This window comes from Falco rusticolus, chromosome 14, assembly GCF_015220075.1.
Source record: "Falco rusticolus isolate bFalRus1 chromosome 14, bFalRus1.pri, whole genome shotgun sequence".
NCBI lineage: Eukaryota > Metazoa > Chordata > Aves > Falconiformes > Falconidae > Falco > Falco rusticolus.
In genome coordinates, this window is record NC_051200.1 from 22,573,612 (window position 1) to 22,587,690 (window position 14,079).

The 14,079-nt window shown below is 54.9% G+C and overlaps 1 protein-coding gene across 4 annotated transcripts in view; it reads right to left on the minus strand.

Annotated features, from left to right (window-relative positions):
* EDA (ectodysplasin A) overlaps nt 1-12,639 on the minus strand; it is an 81,728-nt gene extending 69,089 nt beyond the window's left edge. For all 4 annotated transcript variants that reach the window (XM_037408319.1, XM_037408317.1, XM_037408316.1 and 1 more), the window contains exon 1: nt 12,269-12,639. In XM_037408319.1, coding sequence (XP_037264216.1) covers nt 12,269-12,544 — 276 coding nt within the window. In that variant the 5' untranslated portion in view covers nt 12,545-12,639. The remainder of the gene's footprint in view (nt 1-12,268) is intronic.
* Nucleotides 12,640-14,079: the final 1,440 nt, after the last annotated feature.

A 14,079-nucleotide genomic window follows, 5' to 3' on the forward strand; every position in this document is an offset into this window, starting at 1 on the left:
TTGGTCCAATATTTAGGTACCAGAGGAGAGGAACTCAAGTTATGCTCAGCTTGCTGTGACCCTCAGCCCTCATCTCTGCAGCGGGTTTGCAGAGGGACCCAGCGGCCCCCGCATGGGGGGCTGTGGGGATGGAGGGAAGGGGATGGGGCTTTGCCGAGCGAGGGGAAGCATCACTAAGGCACGCAGAAGCCCTAACTTCCACATCACTTCCAAACAGCTCAGTTATTCCAAAAAGCAAGAGGCTGGCAGAGTAGGGAGGAAAGAGTTGACAGCTATTTGCTGTATCTAGCGTAATTTTCTTTGGCAACTCCAGGCTGTTGTTAGAAATGTGCGCCAGACGCCTGGATCAGCAGAGCTAAGCCTGCAGGAGTGACGCTTTGTATTTAACACTTGAAGACCTCAACTTCCGAGAGCTCATCCTACCATTTCATACCAGCCAGCGCATGAAGACGGCACATATGGAACCGACTAAGGCGCTTGATGCAGCGCCTATAAATTGTCTAAGCCTTGCAGCCGCACATGAGAGTGCTAACAACAACTGTGTGGTACGCGTTTGTTTGAAGTCGGATCCTGCTTTTATTAGAGGCGTGCTACTTTCCTCTTCAGAGCGGTGCACCGGCTGCTCCCCGCAACGTGGCTTCGCCAGCTGCAACACTCACAGCCAGGGGCGATGCTGAGGTTGCAGGGTGCAGCCAGGGATCCCAGCCTGAGCATCGGTGGCATGGCACAGTGGTGCAGGGCTCCCTGCCCGCTGCCGGTGCCCAGCCAGAGATGAGAAACAGCCCCCGTGGGGGCACACACAGGTGACATGCAGGACAGAGCCTGGAGCTCTGCAGGGCTCCATTCCATGTGGGTTCTCTGGGGATTAAAAAGATCAGCATGTGTGTGAGTACCAAGCAGAGAGGCTCTCCCTCCCCATCCCCTAAGGGAAATCCACCCTACCAGCAACAGGTTTGGTATTCCTCATCGATCCAGCCTCTTGCCAGACACAGAGGCCAAATGCAGCTGGGCAAGGTCAGCACCCAGCCTCCACAGGCTCAGCTAAAGGCTGTAGTTAAAGGACCTTTCCCACACTCATCCCCTTTTCCTACTTCATTCCCATTTTCCTACCTCAGTGAACGAGTTTGAATTTTATCACTGCATCGGTAAAAGCAAAGACCAGCTGCAAAGACCAGCCCTGGCTTAGCAAACTTTCTGCTAAAGAAAATCAAGAGAAAATGTACATAGCCTAGAAGTGATGACTGCAGAAAGAAAGAGGTTTGCGTCTGTTTTCTTTCAGCACAGGAAGGCCTCCATCCTCCCGTGAGCTTTGCTACCTGTACCCCTTGTCTGCTACCAGCACTGCTGGGATGCTCTACAGTTATGGTAACGCACAGATGGGCAAACCCAAAACCACTCCCCATCAAACACTCCAAACCCCCAGGCAATACCAGGTGATAGACATTTTCCCCCAAAGACTACTTCAACACCAACAGAAGCAGCACCAGAACAAAGTAATTTGGGGTTACGTGGCCTCATGCAGCCGGCTGACTGGGTGGTTCTTCCCATTCAAATAAAAAGAAAAAACCAACCAAAATACCCACCCTAAAGCAGCAGCCAGCAGACATGCAGCTTCTGGCTACGCTGGCGGCTACCAAGCAACCAAGAGCTCTCACACATGATTAAGTCTCATTTAAGTCTCAGAACCTGCTTCTAACCCCACCCAGGAAAGCGTGAAGACCACCTTGCCCCGTGCCTGGGCTGGGGGCTGCTCAGCAGCAAGCTCAGAGGCAGCAAGCCCCCGCAATGCCCTTCTCAGGCAGGTGGTCCAGCAACAGCCCCAGCCCAGGAGTGCCTGGGACACCCACCCCACGGCCAGGAGTGCAGGATACCTGCTCCCTGTGGCACACGTCTCAGGAAGCACGACTCACCCAGAATCACTTCAGAAAAGTTTGTCTCTATTTTTTTGTCTCCATTTTTTACCATTTTTCCCACCAGGGCGATTCCACACATCCAACCCAGTTCAGCACAGCAGCACGCTGTGCCTTAAAGCCAGTCACTGCCACGTCAGGAACATTTCCCGCAGAAGTGCCTCGGAAGCCCTGGCACATCATGAGCTCTGGCGTAGAAAACCCTTTTTTGCCCCCATTTACCTGCTCTTGGCTACCATCAGAGCTCAGAAAACTGCAGCAACGCTGCCAAAATCACTGAACCCTAGACCCGAGCTCAAACCTTTTCACATGCAGTTTACTCATACGTTTGGGCTTTCAAAATTAAGTTCCATGACCTGGAAAAGAAAAGGGGCTTTGGGAAGGGATGAGGACGGGTCAGCAGCTGCTGCAGAGGGTCGGCAGCACCACGATCCCACTGTGCTGCCAAAAGAGCCGGAATGAAAGCACAACATCGCCAGCAAAGCTGCTGCGCCCTCCTCATAAGCTCTTTCTGCTGACCACCACCAACCTCTGTGCAGCCCAGGGATCCGTGCACAAGCCACGTTCCGAGTCAGAACAGCTCTTTTCAACAGCAGAAAAAACAGAAGAAAACTCCAAGTCGGCGATAAAGCTGTTGCTAAAAAAGAAGATACAATAATCCTTTAAAATTACAACTAACAACTTCAAATTTTACCTTCCCACCCCCCCCCCCCCCCCTAGAAAAGGTCTCCTTTTGACCTTCAAAAGGGAAAATCTCCCACAACTGACTCCAGCACAGAGGTAATCCAGCTCTGGCGGAGTGGGTCCCTCAGACAGGATCACCCGGCTCCCCAGCAAGAGTTAACACCGCAAACTCAGCAAGCGCCAGCAAGCCTACCCATAGCTCAAAGGCAGCCAACCTACTAATTTAGTTCATTATCACTAAAAAGATAGTAACAGCTGCAGTTAAAAACCATTTTCTTTACATGTCTTCATTCCCCTCTCTAGATACACCTCATCAGCTGCACGTCCAGCGATTCCTATTTTGATCTGATTCTTCTGCCATAGGGTATGTTTTATGGGAAAGCAGGAGAATTAAAGCTTTCCAGGCAGAAACACCACCACTCCTAACTCCTGCAGCCCCAGGTCTGGTAGCGCTGATGAGACTGGGTGAAAAGCAGACAGGCAGAATGGCAGCACCCTGCCACCGCAGTAAAAAAAACCAAAAATCTCATTTTCGAGCCTGAACTATTTTGCCCTCTCAGTGTCACAGCAGGTTAGCAACAGTTCCAGCCATCAGCTTTAAACAATTTCTCCTATTTTCCTATCCCATGGGAAAATTTTAAAGAGTGCTGGTTAGGGTTAGAAGTAGCTCAGCAACTTATTTGCAAGGTTGAAGGAAATAATTGCTCCAAAATTATTTCCTGGATTAATTTCACTGAGCCCAGCACGTGGCAAAGGCTGGAAGGATCACATGAAGTCTGTTTAGGCCATTAGTGCCTGCCCCACGCCTCCCTGGGAAACGCTGCTGCCGCTCCATGGATGGGAAAATAAAAGGACAAATGCAAAAAAATGTTTTCTTCTTCTCTGCTGGAAAACGTACGCTGCATTTAGGTCCTCTCGCCCCTAAAGCTAATCAGGTATTTGCTGCGTGTTCAGCTGTGTGACATTATTTTACATTCCCTGCGCAGCCCCCTCCTTGCCAGGGCTGCCCGTGGCAGGAGCAGATGAGCATCTGCAGCCAACACAGCCTCCGGATCCACGCACCGCCCCAGCACGGGACCGACCGCCGGGAGCACTGGCCACAGCTCTTCTCCTGCTGCAAGCCCTTAGTGTTTGGGGTTTTTAACACAGGAGAAAAAAAAAAACAAACCCACACGTGCGGGCCTATAGAGAATTGCTGACCGTAACAGAGATTGAGAACTTTGAATGCAACAACTGGAAAGCCAAAAGCCAAGGGACAGCACTTCTCTGAGATGTGGAAGTTTTATTCCTGGGGGCAGCACTGGTGGCAGAGGGTCTCTGGCTAAGGGAGCACACACTCACCTCCTGCCCCCAGCCAGGGATGGCACAGGGGCTGCGAGCGAGGGCGGGGAGGAACGGCAGGGTTAGAGTCACCGAGCGGAAGAGACAGAGAAGGGACGTAACAACAGAAAACTTGATTAAGAGGCGTGATGAGGTTTATCCAGGGAGCTGCAGCACCCAGCTGAGCGGTCAGGGGCCGCGCAGGAGAGGCACCAGCCACGGCCGTGCGGGGCCGGAGCACCGGGGCCGGTCCCTGCACGGAGCCAGAGCCACCACGGTCACGGCTCAGCCCTGGCCACAGGGAGACCACAACCCCGACGCCGCAGGTCCCCAACTCTTTATTACATAAATATATCATTTACGATTACAGAGCTGCTACATGCTCTGAGGTGGATTTTACTCCAAGCGCTGGCTTGAGAAACTTCCTCGCTATCTTCCCCCTTCCCCCTTGCGGGGGAAATCCCCAAGAGGGATTTGAAGCACAGAGGTAAAAATGAATGTCAAAGAGGGATTAAAGGCAGGCTGACAAAGGCTGGGCACAGAGGGGCTGGGCAGGAGCCAGCACCCCATCGCCACGGGGGATCCGGTACTTAACCCTGCTTTGTCACTGACGGCACCGGGAACACGGCGTCTCTCCTAGGGGAGGTAACAGCAGAGACAAGGAGTCTGGCCTTGCAAAACCACATCTGCCATCATTGCCACGGCAGGCTGGCAGCTCTCTGCTGGGCCACATCTAGCCCATGCCTGGGCTAAACTAGGGGCATCGCTGCCCTTCCTCAGGCCTTCCTCCTCCCTCACTGCCCTGGGACCAGCCACTGCGTGAAAGCCCCACCGCAATGCCACCCCATGCAAGCGCTGCTGCTGCAAAGCCATGCAACACAGCGACAGGCGGTGACCGCAATCCCATGTAACGCAACATGCTGCAACACCATGTCGAGCAGCGCCCACCATGGCTGCAAAACCACACAAGGCAATGCCATGCCACTGAGAAGCCACACCATGCCATGAAGCACCCACCGCTGCAAAACCATGCAACGCCATGCCGCTTAGCACTCACCAGTGCAAAGCCACGCTGCTTAACACCACTGCAAAGCCACGCAACACAACCCCACACCATGCAATGCCACACAACACCCGCTGCTGCAACCCCTTGCAACGCAACCCCCAATGCTGCAAAGCCATGCAATGCAACCCCATGCCGTGCAACACCCGCTGATGCAAAGCCACACAATGCAACCCCACACCATGCAACACAATGTCCGCCACAGCGCCATGCCATGCCCACTGCTCCAAACTCACGCCATGCCTGCTGCTGGTGTCCCCACTCTTCTCAACACCTTTAGTTCTCCTGAGTGAACGTGACCAAGAACAAAGCGCTGGTGGCAGGGTTTCAGCTTTGCACAGTACGCCTCCTTACCCTGCGCAGGCAGGAGGGCACAGTGCGCAGCTACGTCTCTTGCAGATTTAGGTATGATTTCAGGTCGCTGCTCCGCACAGCGCAGGCAGAGCGGGGAGCACCCGACTCCAGCAGCTGGATGCTGGCACTTGCCATTTGGAATGCATTAGAGCACTGGCATTTCATCAGTACAGCCCTGCATATTTAGTACTTTGCACTTACAACAGAATTTTATTTGGGCTTATGGAACGAGCTCATTTTAATATCCACCCATCTGTGAGTAATTATTCCTGCTGTAGTAGCGCTCAAGCCCAACTGGCCTCAGCATCATTAGCATACAAAACCCCCGCGTTCCCCCAAAAGCTTAACGAGAGCACTTACAACTGCAACCGTCCCATAAAGGCAGTTAACTATTTTAAAATTGCATCCAAATCTCACTGTAATTTCGTACTTGGGCACAATGAGTTCTGAGAGATTATACATCTTCAGAGACACACTCACCACTTACTCACTGCGTGCACTTTACTTAGTGCTTCACATTCACAAAAAGCCCTCAGCCTCTCGTGCAGCAGTTACCTTTTGCAGCCAGACACCTCTAAAAATAACATCCTCTTTAAGTGTTGAAAGATACTAAAATACAAAGTCATTAACATATAATAAGGCTGGAATGGGAGCTTTGCATGCTCTGAAGCTCTCAGGGTTTGGCTTCCAGTCAAGAAAAATATATTGGATTAGTATGAGAGCAAAATTAGGATAGTGTGCAGTTTAATTAGCATTACAAGATACTACATGTGTATGGAAGAGCAGAGAAGATTTATAGTATTATGTGGTAAGAAAAATAATGTTAAAAGGTTAGAATAATACCGGTTTGATAAAGCACTGTGTACTCTGAGGTTAAAGTGAAAGATAACTTTGGAATGCCGCTGACTGTTCTTAAAAAACGCAGGTTTGAGCATTTGCCAGTTAACACATCTAAAAATTGTGGAAAAACCCTGCAACTTCACTCATGTGTCGGTCAAACACTCACTTTGGCAACAACATTCTCCATCAAGGAATTCAACAAATGCTGATAAAAAGTCCTAGTCCCCACACAAAATTGTGGTATTTACCCTTCATGGAATGAGCAGAAAATAAAATAAATAAATAAATACAGCAGCAAGCTCAGCTCCGGAAGGGGAAGACGGGGCAGAGCTTGCAAGAGCCTGGAGAGGAAGGAAGCCCAGTGCTCCATGCACACACCGTCCCACTGCCAGCCGCCTCGGGCGAGCTCTCCCCTGCTGCACGACGCCTATAGCCCGACGCCTGCAGGATGCCAGGGCCCACCTGGTCCCGATGTGCTGTTCCTCTTAGTTGGGCTTTTATGTTTCCAACAAGATAGCAGCATGCCCGCTTTCCTCCGGGAGCTGAAGCCTGTCCTCTCCTTCCCATATATCGTGGAATTAATTTCCTCCTCATGCCACGGAGCACAGCTGCCTGCGCCCTCCCCAGGTAGATAATCTGCCTGATGTTGACACAAGCTTTGAGATAGCGGTTGCAAAATATATTTCATATTTTCCAACTGCTCCTTCTCTCCTAGCTGTGAGATTTTTTTTTTATTATTTTTTTTTTATCTCTGCACTCCTCTCACCAGCATCCCCAGCATTTTAAGGGCATCCCTGGGGAGGGCATCCCTGGGGAGACAAGCCTGACCTGCGCTTGGAGACCCCAGAGCCACAGCTATTTTATTATTATTTTTTTTAATTCTCGCTGACCTTTTCCCCCTTTCCAAAGGGGAATTCCTAAGCTCCAGCTGCTGCAGCTGAACAGCTCAGGAGCAGTGACATCCCACCACATCCAACACTATGTCAGTCTCACCTGCTCGATGTAAGGAGGCAGAACAAAATGCATCCAAGCAGCACCCTAGATCTGTGTAAATAAGCGTGCTGGGAAGGTGCCAGGGCAGCAGCAGGGCCCAAAGCAGCCAAAGGAGACTATTCCTCCGCACACCAGGAGTTAAACCTACAGCACATGCATGGATGCACCACAAACCCTTGGATGCACCTCAAACCCTTGGGGCAAAGCTCATGCTGTACCTAATTTTCCAATTAATGCAGCATACCCAGCAGTCACTGCCATTCTCCCGACGCTCCGTACCGTTTTGAGAAGGAGGAGTTGATGGGATTCACGCCAGATTTTGCACAGAATCTTCACAGGTGTAGTAGCAGAAATATGGTTTCTATTTGAGATCAGGCAACCCCGCTGCAGCCCCTTCTTCCCGGCACAGCCCCCAAACCTCACGCAGCCTCAGGAATGCCATCCTCCCTGTCCCGGGATGAGCACTATTAAGACGTGAATGAAGGTTACCAGAGCCCCGATGTGTTGTTAGCCAGATAGCACACTGCGGTCTCCCTTTATTGCCCTGTAAGAGCTTCCTCCAGCTACAACTAAGACCGCTGAGCCTAATTCGAGGGAAAACTCACCACGAAGCACACCCCATCCTTCTGTTCCGCAGCCTGCCTGCGCAAACCCATACCCTGGGATCAGAAACCCCAGAGCACAAGCCCTGAGCAGGTACTGAAGGGTCCATGCCCTGCAGGGTGCTGCGCAGAGGCTGCTCATGGAGGAGGATAGCACTGGAGAAGCGTTTCCAACAAGCCACTCTGCTCCAAGCTTTCAGCACGCTGTCAGGTTTCAGCTCGTCCCTGATCCATCACATGCCGGTGCAGCCTCCCGGCTCGGGATGCGGGAACCAGACACAGTAATGAATGTGCATGGATGAGCTCAAGGTATGCTCGGGAAGGGAGAAGTCTCTGGAGCAGCTTTAATGCCCTTTGGACCCTTTGACAGCACGTGGTGCAAATCGCACCCAAGCACTGCCTTTTACTCTGGGGCTGGAATCAAGAAGAAAGGGAAAAATCATTGCAATTTCACATGAGTCAGGCAAGAGACATGGAGGTGCCCTCCCAGCTGAGCACCAACGCTCCTCTACTTTCCCCCAGGTAAGTCTCGCCTAGGTGTTCTGACCAACCTTCAAAACTCCATTTCAGTACAGAGCCACTTACACTGGACTGATGACATTATTTTGAGAAACAGTGTACAATTATTTTGAGAACAGATGGCACCAAGAACCTGGCCACAACTCCCTGTTTTTGGTTACAACCCTTCGGTGGCAGAGGGCAGACTAAGCGTACAAGACGATGTGATGTCTACCTGTCCTCTGCAACCAGCAGACCCTTCCCACGGCTGGGGAGAGCCCAGCACGCCACATCCCTTCTCCAGGCAAACTGCCCAAATAATTCACCAAGAATTACTCTGCCACAGCATGCTGTCCAGAAACAGAAAAAAGCCCCATATGTATTACTTCCTAAATCTTTTCCTACCTCCCCAATTATAGTTATTTTTTTAAAGTATTACAAAAAGCAGCGTGCATAGACTCGATTGCACACCCTCACTGCATTTCTTTATCCGTGACTACAAGCAGAACACTACTTTGTCTCTAACGCTTTATTCCTACTATTTCCATACCAAACGAGCAGGCTTTTAGAGGACAGATATAAATCAACGGGGTCACATACCCCCAAACGACTGCTGGAACCAGAGGATGCTGGCTGTTACTTCAGGAGATGGTGGGATACAGGTGGGAAAATGAAGAAAAACAAGGAAAGGAACAATTAAGGTATTTCTGCATCTTACTTTGGTGGAATTAAAAATACTGGCAGGAAAGCGATGATACCGTCAGGAACGCTGATGCAAGCGCACCTCGGAAGCGGGTACATACCTCGTCCATGGGTGAAAGCTGCCAACCTGGGAGCAGACAGACACCCGAGCACTCGGGACACTCACCAGGGCATGCACTTTGCCCGGTGCTTGTGAACGAGTTTTTGCAGAAATGTGGCACGACAGGGCTCGCTCGGGGAAGAAGCACAGAATCGATGCTCCGTGAGGCTCAACTATTACAGGGGTTTTTTTTTTGGTTTTTTTTTTTTGAAAACAAAATGCATTTTAGTTTAGGCATAAAACACTTTAATGAGCGGTACATAGTACCCCGCTGCCTGTGCTCCACGAGCGGAGCCATTAGTGAGGCGCCTGCTGAACACTAACACACATGCTGGCAGAACCGCTGTTGTATTCCCCAGCACGGCCACCTGAAGGGATTATTTAGATTTGATAACACCAGTAACGGCTGAGTGGGCCACCACTCCCCAGACACGCTATCACATCTCAGAGGGACAGCCATCGAAGAGTCGGTGAATTAGAGCAGCATTAACAAACTTTTCATCTCCAAGCCAAACTAGTGATGCAACACCCTGCAGCTTCTGGGACAAAGATGTGCACTACAGTGCCTCAACCTCTGCCATGAAAAATTGCCCTTGTATCTTAAATGAGTTACATATTTGAGTACCCTGTAAGATAGGGAAGCGGGGCGTTATCGAGCTGCCAAATCTCACTCCTGTCATGAGGTCATTTCTGGCACGCAGCCAGGCAAGATTTCAGCCAAAATCTCTGTGCTGACCATCACTCCCCATTCTTCCCCACCACCCGCCGGCTCCTCTCCCTCCTGCCTCAGATCAGAAAAAGAGGCAGGAGGGGAAATAAAATATTTTTAAAAATCAGGGAGGGGAATATTTTCTTGTTTTTAAATCCACTTGTACAATTACAATACACGCAGTCGTTACTTGGACTCTTTGCTGAAAATACTTTGCATAGCTAAACACAGCAAAGGGCTGTGTGTTGAGGGCTGACAGCAGCATGTTTACTAGGCTGCTGGGTCCCCCCCAGCGCGCCCCCCACTCCATCCACTCCCCCACAGGTCTCTGGGAGAGAAATGCCATTGATCAGATTGCTTAAAACAATTATTTAGTTATTTCTGCTTAATTTACGTAAGCACCCGTCTTCCCATACACATGCATGGGACCGCACTTTGGATTGACCAGCTTGGTTGCTACGGGTCGGAAACCAGCTAGGCACCCCGGATGCGCCCTGAAGTTTTTAATGTGGTTGATGATAATTTTTTTAATAAGGCTGTTTGCAACTTGCTCGTTTCATTGCTTTCATCAAAGGAGGGCTACATTCACAGCACCTTTAGAGGCAGAAGGTGGTGGTTTTCAGCCACACATAGACCACAGTGACCGGGAACGCAGTAAAGTCAGCGAGGAACAGGAGAGCAGCACCACTACAAATAACATTAATTACACGTTGTTACAGCACCAGCTCCCAAACAGAGCGCGCGCTCAGTGCCAGCAGTCAGGCTGCAAGCTGCGTGCTGCCCACCGAGCTCAGCCTTCCGCACGCCCTTACTAGGGGAAACTTTCTCATCACAACTGACTGCTTCAATACGTCTGAAAGAATTTCTCATCTTATGCCCTACAGGCCAGATGTAAAACAAAGAGATAAATAATTAGCGTTACCTTATCTGGAGTATATCAGCTGTAGCGAGGGACACTTGGATCTTCATATGCATCCAGAGACAAATTATTTAACCCTGTAATTTACGAATGCCTCAACTATTTACCCTGGTATTTCATTATACGTTCGCTGGAAAGAAGAGCTCTAAAGACTAAACAGATCCAGCACGATAACACGAAAGGAACTTCAGCCGCGTGCTCTTACAAGACAACCGAAGAATTCCAGCATGACACCACGCCACTCCGACCCACTGCACGTTGACACTGCTTGAGCACCGAAGGGAGGGAACAAACCCCCCCAGCCGACTGACGACCACGGCTCTCTCCAGTTCAACACTTACTTAGGTTTTACTATCGGAAGCCTCAGAATCCGAACATGGAGCGGAAGGCACAAGCCTGGCTTTCCCGGGAGCAGCCGAGGCCGGCGCAGCGCAACGGCTGCCAAGTAGGAGGAAGAGTTTCCAAACTCGCAGCTTTATCAAAGCTATTTTTGTCCTGCCCCCCCTCCCCGCACCGATAAGCGGCGAGGCGAGGGCTGCCGGGGCGCTGGCGCGGGGCTCCATGCCTCCGCCGGCTGGGACCCCCACCGGGCCCCACCGGGCCAAGCCAGCCGGCATCTTTGGGGAGCGGGCCATCCGCTCGCGAGGCTCGAAGGGGAGGAAACTCCTTCCTCCAGCTTATCCTGCTCGCAGCGAGGTTTCGTGCCTGGAAAAAATGAGCTAAGTTTGCGAGCGGAGGCCCCAGCTCCGCTCCTGCTCTCCCAGAGGCTCTCGGGACAGGGAGCGCCCCCGGGCACCCCGCTCCGGGGGCTGCACCAGCGGGGGAACGGGAGGCAGAGGCCAGCCTGCCCGGCCCGGCACGGGCTCACACTGCGGGGGGCTCACGCTGCGGGGGGCACACCGCACACCGAGCCGCCGCTCAAGGGCTGTGCATCCCGCTCCTGCGGCAGGGGCGGGCAGCGGAGATTTACAGCACCGCAGCCTGCCCAGAGGGGAGGCAGGCAGGGGGTGCGGGCAGCAGGGTCCCCCACAGCCGGGGGCCTGCAGCAGGGGCCTGGCAGCAGCGGGGCCGCTGGCCGGGGACGGAGCGCGGGGGGTCCCGGGCAGAGCCGCCCCCCGGCACAGGCGCCGCGCTGTGCCCCGCCGCGGGCCGCGCTCTCGGCGGCGGAGCCGACACGGCCGGGCTGTCACGACGGAGCGACAGGAAAGCGGCGGGCAGCAGGTGGAGCGCAGGCGGCCCCCGGCAGCCCCGCGGAGATCCCCGCAGCCCGGCTACCCCCGCACCCCCAGCCGGGGCACCGCGAACCGACCCTCCCCAGTCCCCCTCCCGTCAGCGCCGCTTCTCGCCCCCCCCCCCCCCCCCCGCAAAAAAAAAAAAAAACCGCAACTGCGCGAGGAGGGTTGTTTTTTCTTGCAGCCCCCACGGGAGCGGGCCGGCCCCAAACCGCATACGCGGGCAGGGGCGCGGAACCACCGGGGTCCCCAGGCCGGTCGCGGGTGGGGGGACACGCGGGGCTCCGCGACAAGTGCGGTCCCGCCCGGCCGCGACCCCCCCTCCGCCCGGCCGGCACCCACCTGCTGGCGCCGCTCCGCCCCCTCGGCGGGCCGCTGCGGCCAGGCGGCGGCTGGGGAGCCCGGCGCTGCCGCCGTCCCGTCCCCGCGCGGCGGGGCGGCGGGCTGCGGGCCGCGGTCGCGGCGCAGCTCGGAGCGCAGCTCCAGGTAGCAGCCCAGCGTCAGGACGTGCAGCGCCAGCGACAGCGCGAAGAAGCCGAGGAAGAGCCGCCAGCTGCCGCCGCAGGCGCAGCCCCCGCCGCGGGGCGCCGCCGCCTCCCCCTTGCGCTCCGCACCCATGGCCGGCGGTACGGAGCGGCCGGGCGCCGAGCCGCTACTGCTCCATGCTCGGCCGGGGCGCGCCGTGCCGCCGGGGGCTGCGCGGCCGGGGCCGCCCCAGCGCTCCGCCAGTGGGCGGGGACACGGCGCGGGGCGGGGACGCGGCGCGGGGCGGGGCAACGAGCGGCGGCCCCGCCCCGCCCGCGGGCAGGGCGCGGGCTGGGTGGTGGGCGCGGGTGCGGACGGGGCTGCGGTGCGGGTGCGGGCAGGGCTGGGAGCAGGGCCGCGGGTGCGGGCAGGGCCGGCTGCGGCAGGGCCGCGTGTGGGCAGGGTGGTGGGTGCGGGCACTCCCTGGGTGCGGGCAGGGGTGCAGGCAGGGCGGTGGGCGCAGGCAGGGCAGTGGGTGCGGGCAGGCCCCTGGATGCAAGAAGGCTCCTGGGTGCGGGCAGCCCCAGGTGCAGGCAGGCCTCTGGATGTGAGATGGCTCCCGGGTGTGGGCAGGTCCCAGCGTAGGCAGCCCCAGGTGCGGGCAGGCCATGGCCCCACAGGAGGAGCACAGCCATGCCAGCTGTCCCCGGCGGTGGCGGAGGGCTGCCATGTCCGCAGGCGGTGCTCGTGCAGGTGGCCTTCACCTTGTGATGCCCCGCTGGGTGCAGCCGAAGGTGGGCTCCTGCTTGGCTGCGCTGCGGGGGCTGGGAGCATCTCCCAGGCATCCCGTGCCTCCATCCCACCGGTCTGGCTCAGCACACCCGGGGCCTCCAGCACCCTCCTGGTTCCTTTCTTTAAGCAAATGGAGCAAAGAGCTGCAGAGCAAAGCTGAAAGTGGTGGGCGGGGGGTGCTTGGCACAGGCCATGCGTGGCCGTGCTGGCAGCCACCTGCCGGGCTGGGAAGCGAGGGGGGGCAGCTTGCTCCGCCTGGTGGGGCCTCGAGCCCCTGGGAGCGCAGCTGCCTTAGGCAAGGGTCTCTCGGAATGAGTTTCCCTGCCAGGGGGCTGGGTGCAGGCAGGGCAGCCCCGGGGGAGGCTGGAGGAGGATTTCTGGGAGCAGTAACAGATACCCACAGCCCGGGCCTCAGCACCACTTGGGAGGCAAATGCAGCTGGGCACTGGGTGCCTGGCAGGCTTTTGGATGTATTACGACAACTCCCAACACCTTCTCCAGCTTTTGAAGGTTGTTCCTGATGGCTAGAAAGAAATGAAAGGCAGAAAGCAGCTTGGACAAAGGTTAACCAGGATAAAGTGTGGGCTTTGGGAGGGAAGGCTGTGAACTTCTAGAACATGGGCTTGAATAAACCATGCGTTCGGGTATGTATCCCTCAGAAAACAAGGAGTGCGGGAAGACGTCCAGGGAGTTGCTGGTTCCTTATTGGAATTAGAGTAATGGCACATCTGCAGACCATCCCAATGCAGAAGCGAGATAGAAAGAATAGCATGAGATCAGCTTGGTCATCTCGAACACAATAAGGAACACGCACAGAAAGTATAAATCAGAGCCGTCCCTAATACCCAGTGTAAAAGAATAGTGCGAGCATGTGGGGACAAGAGCGGGGTGGGGGG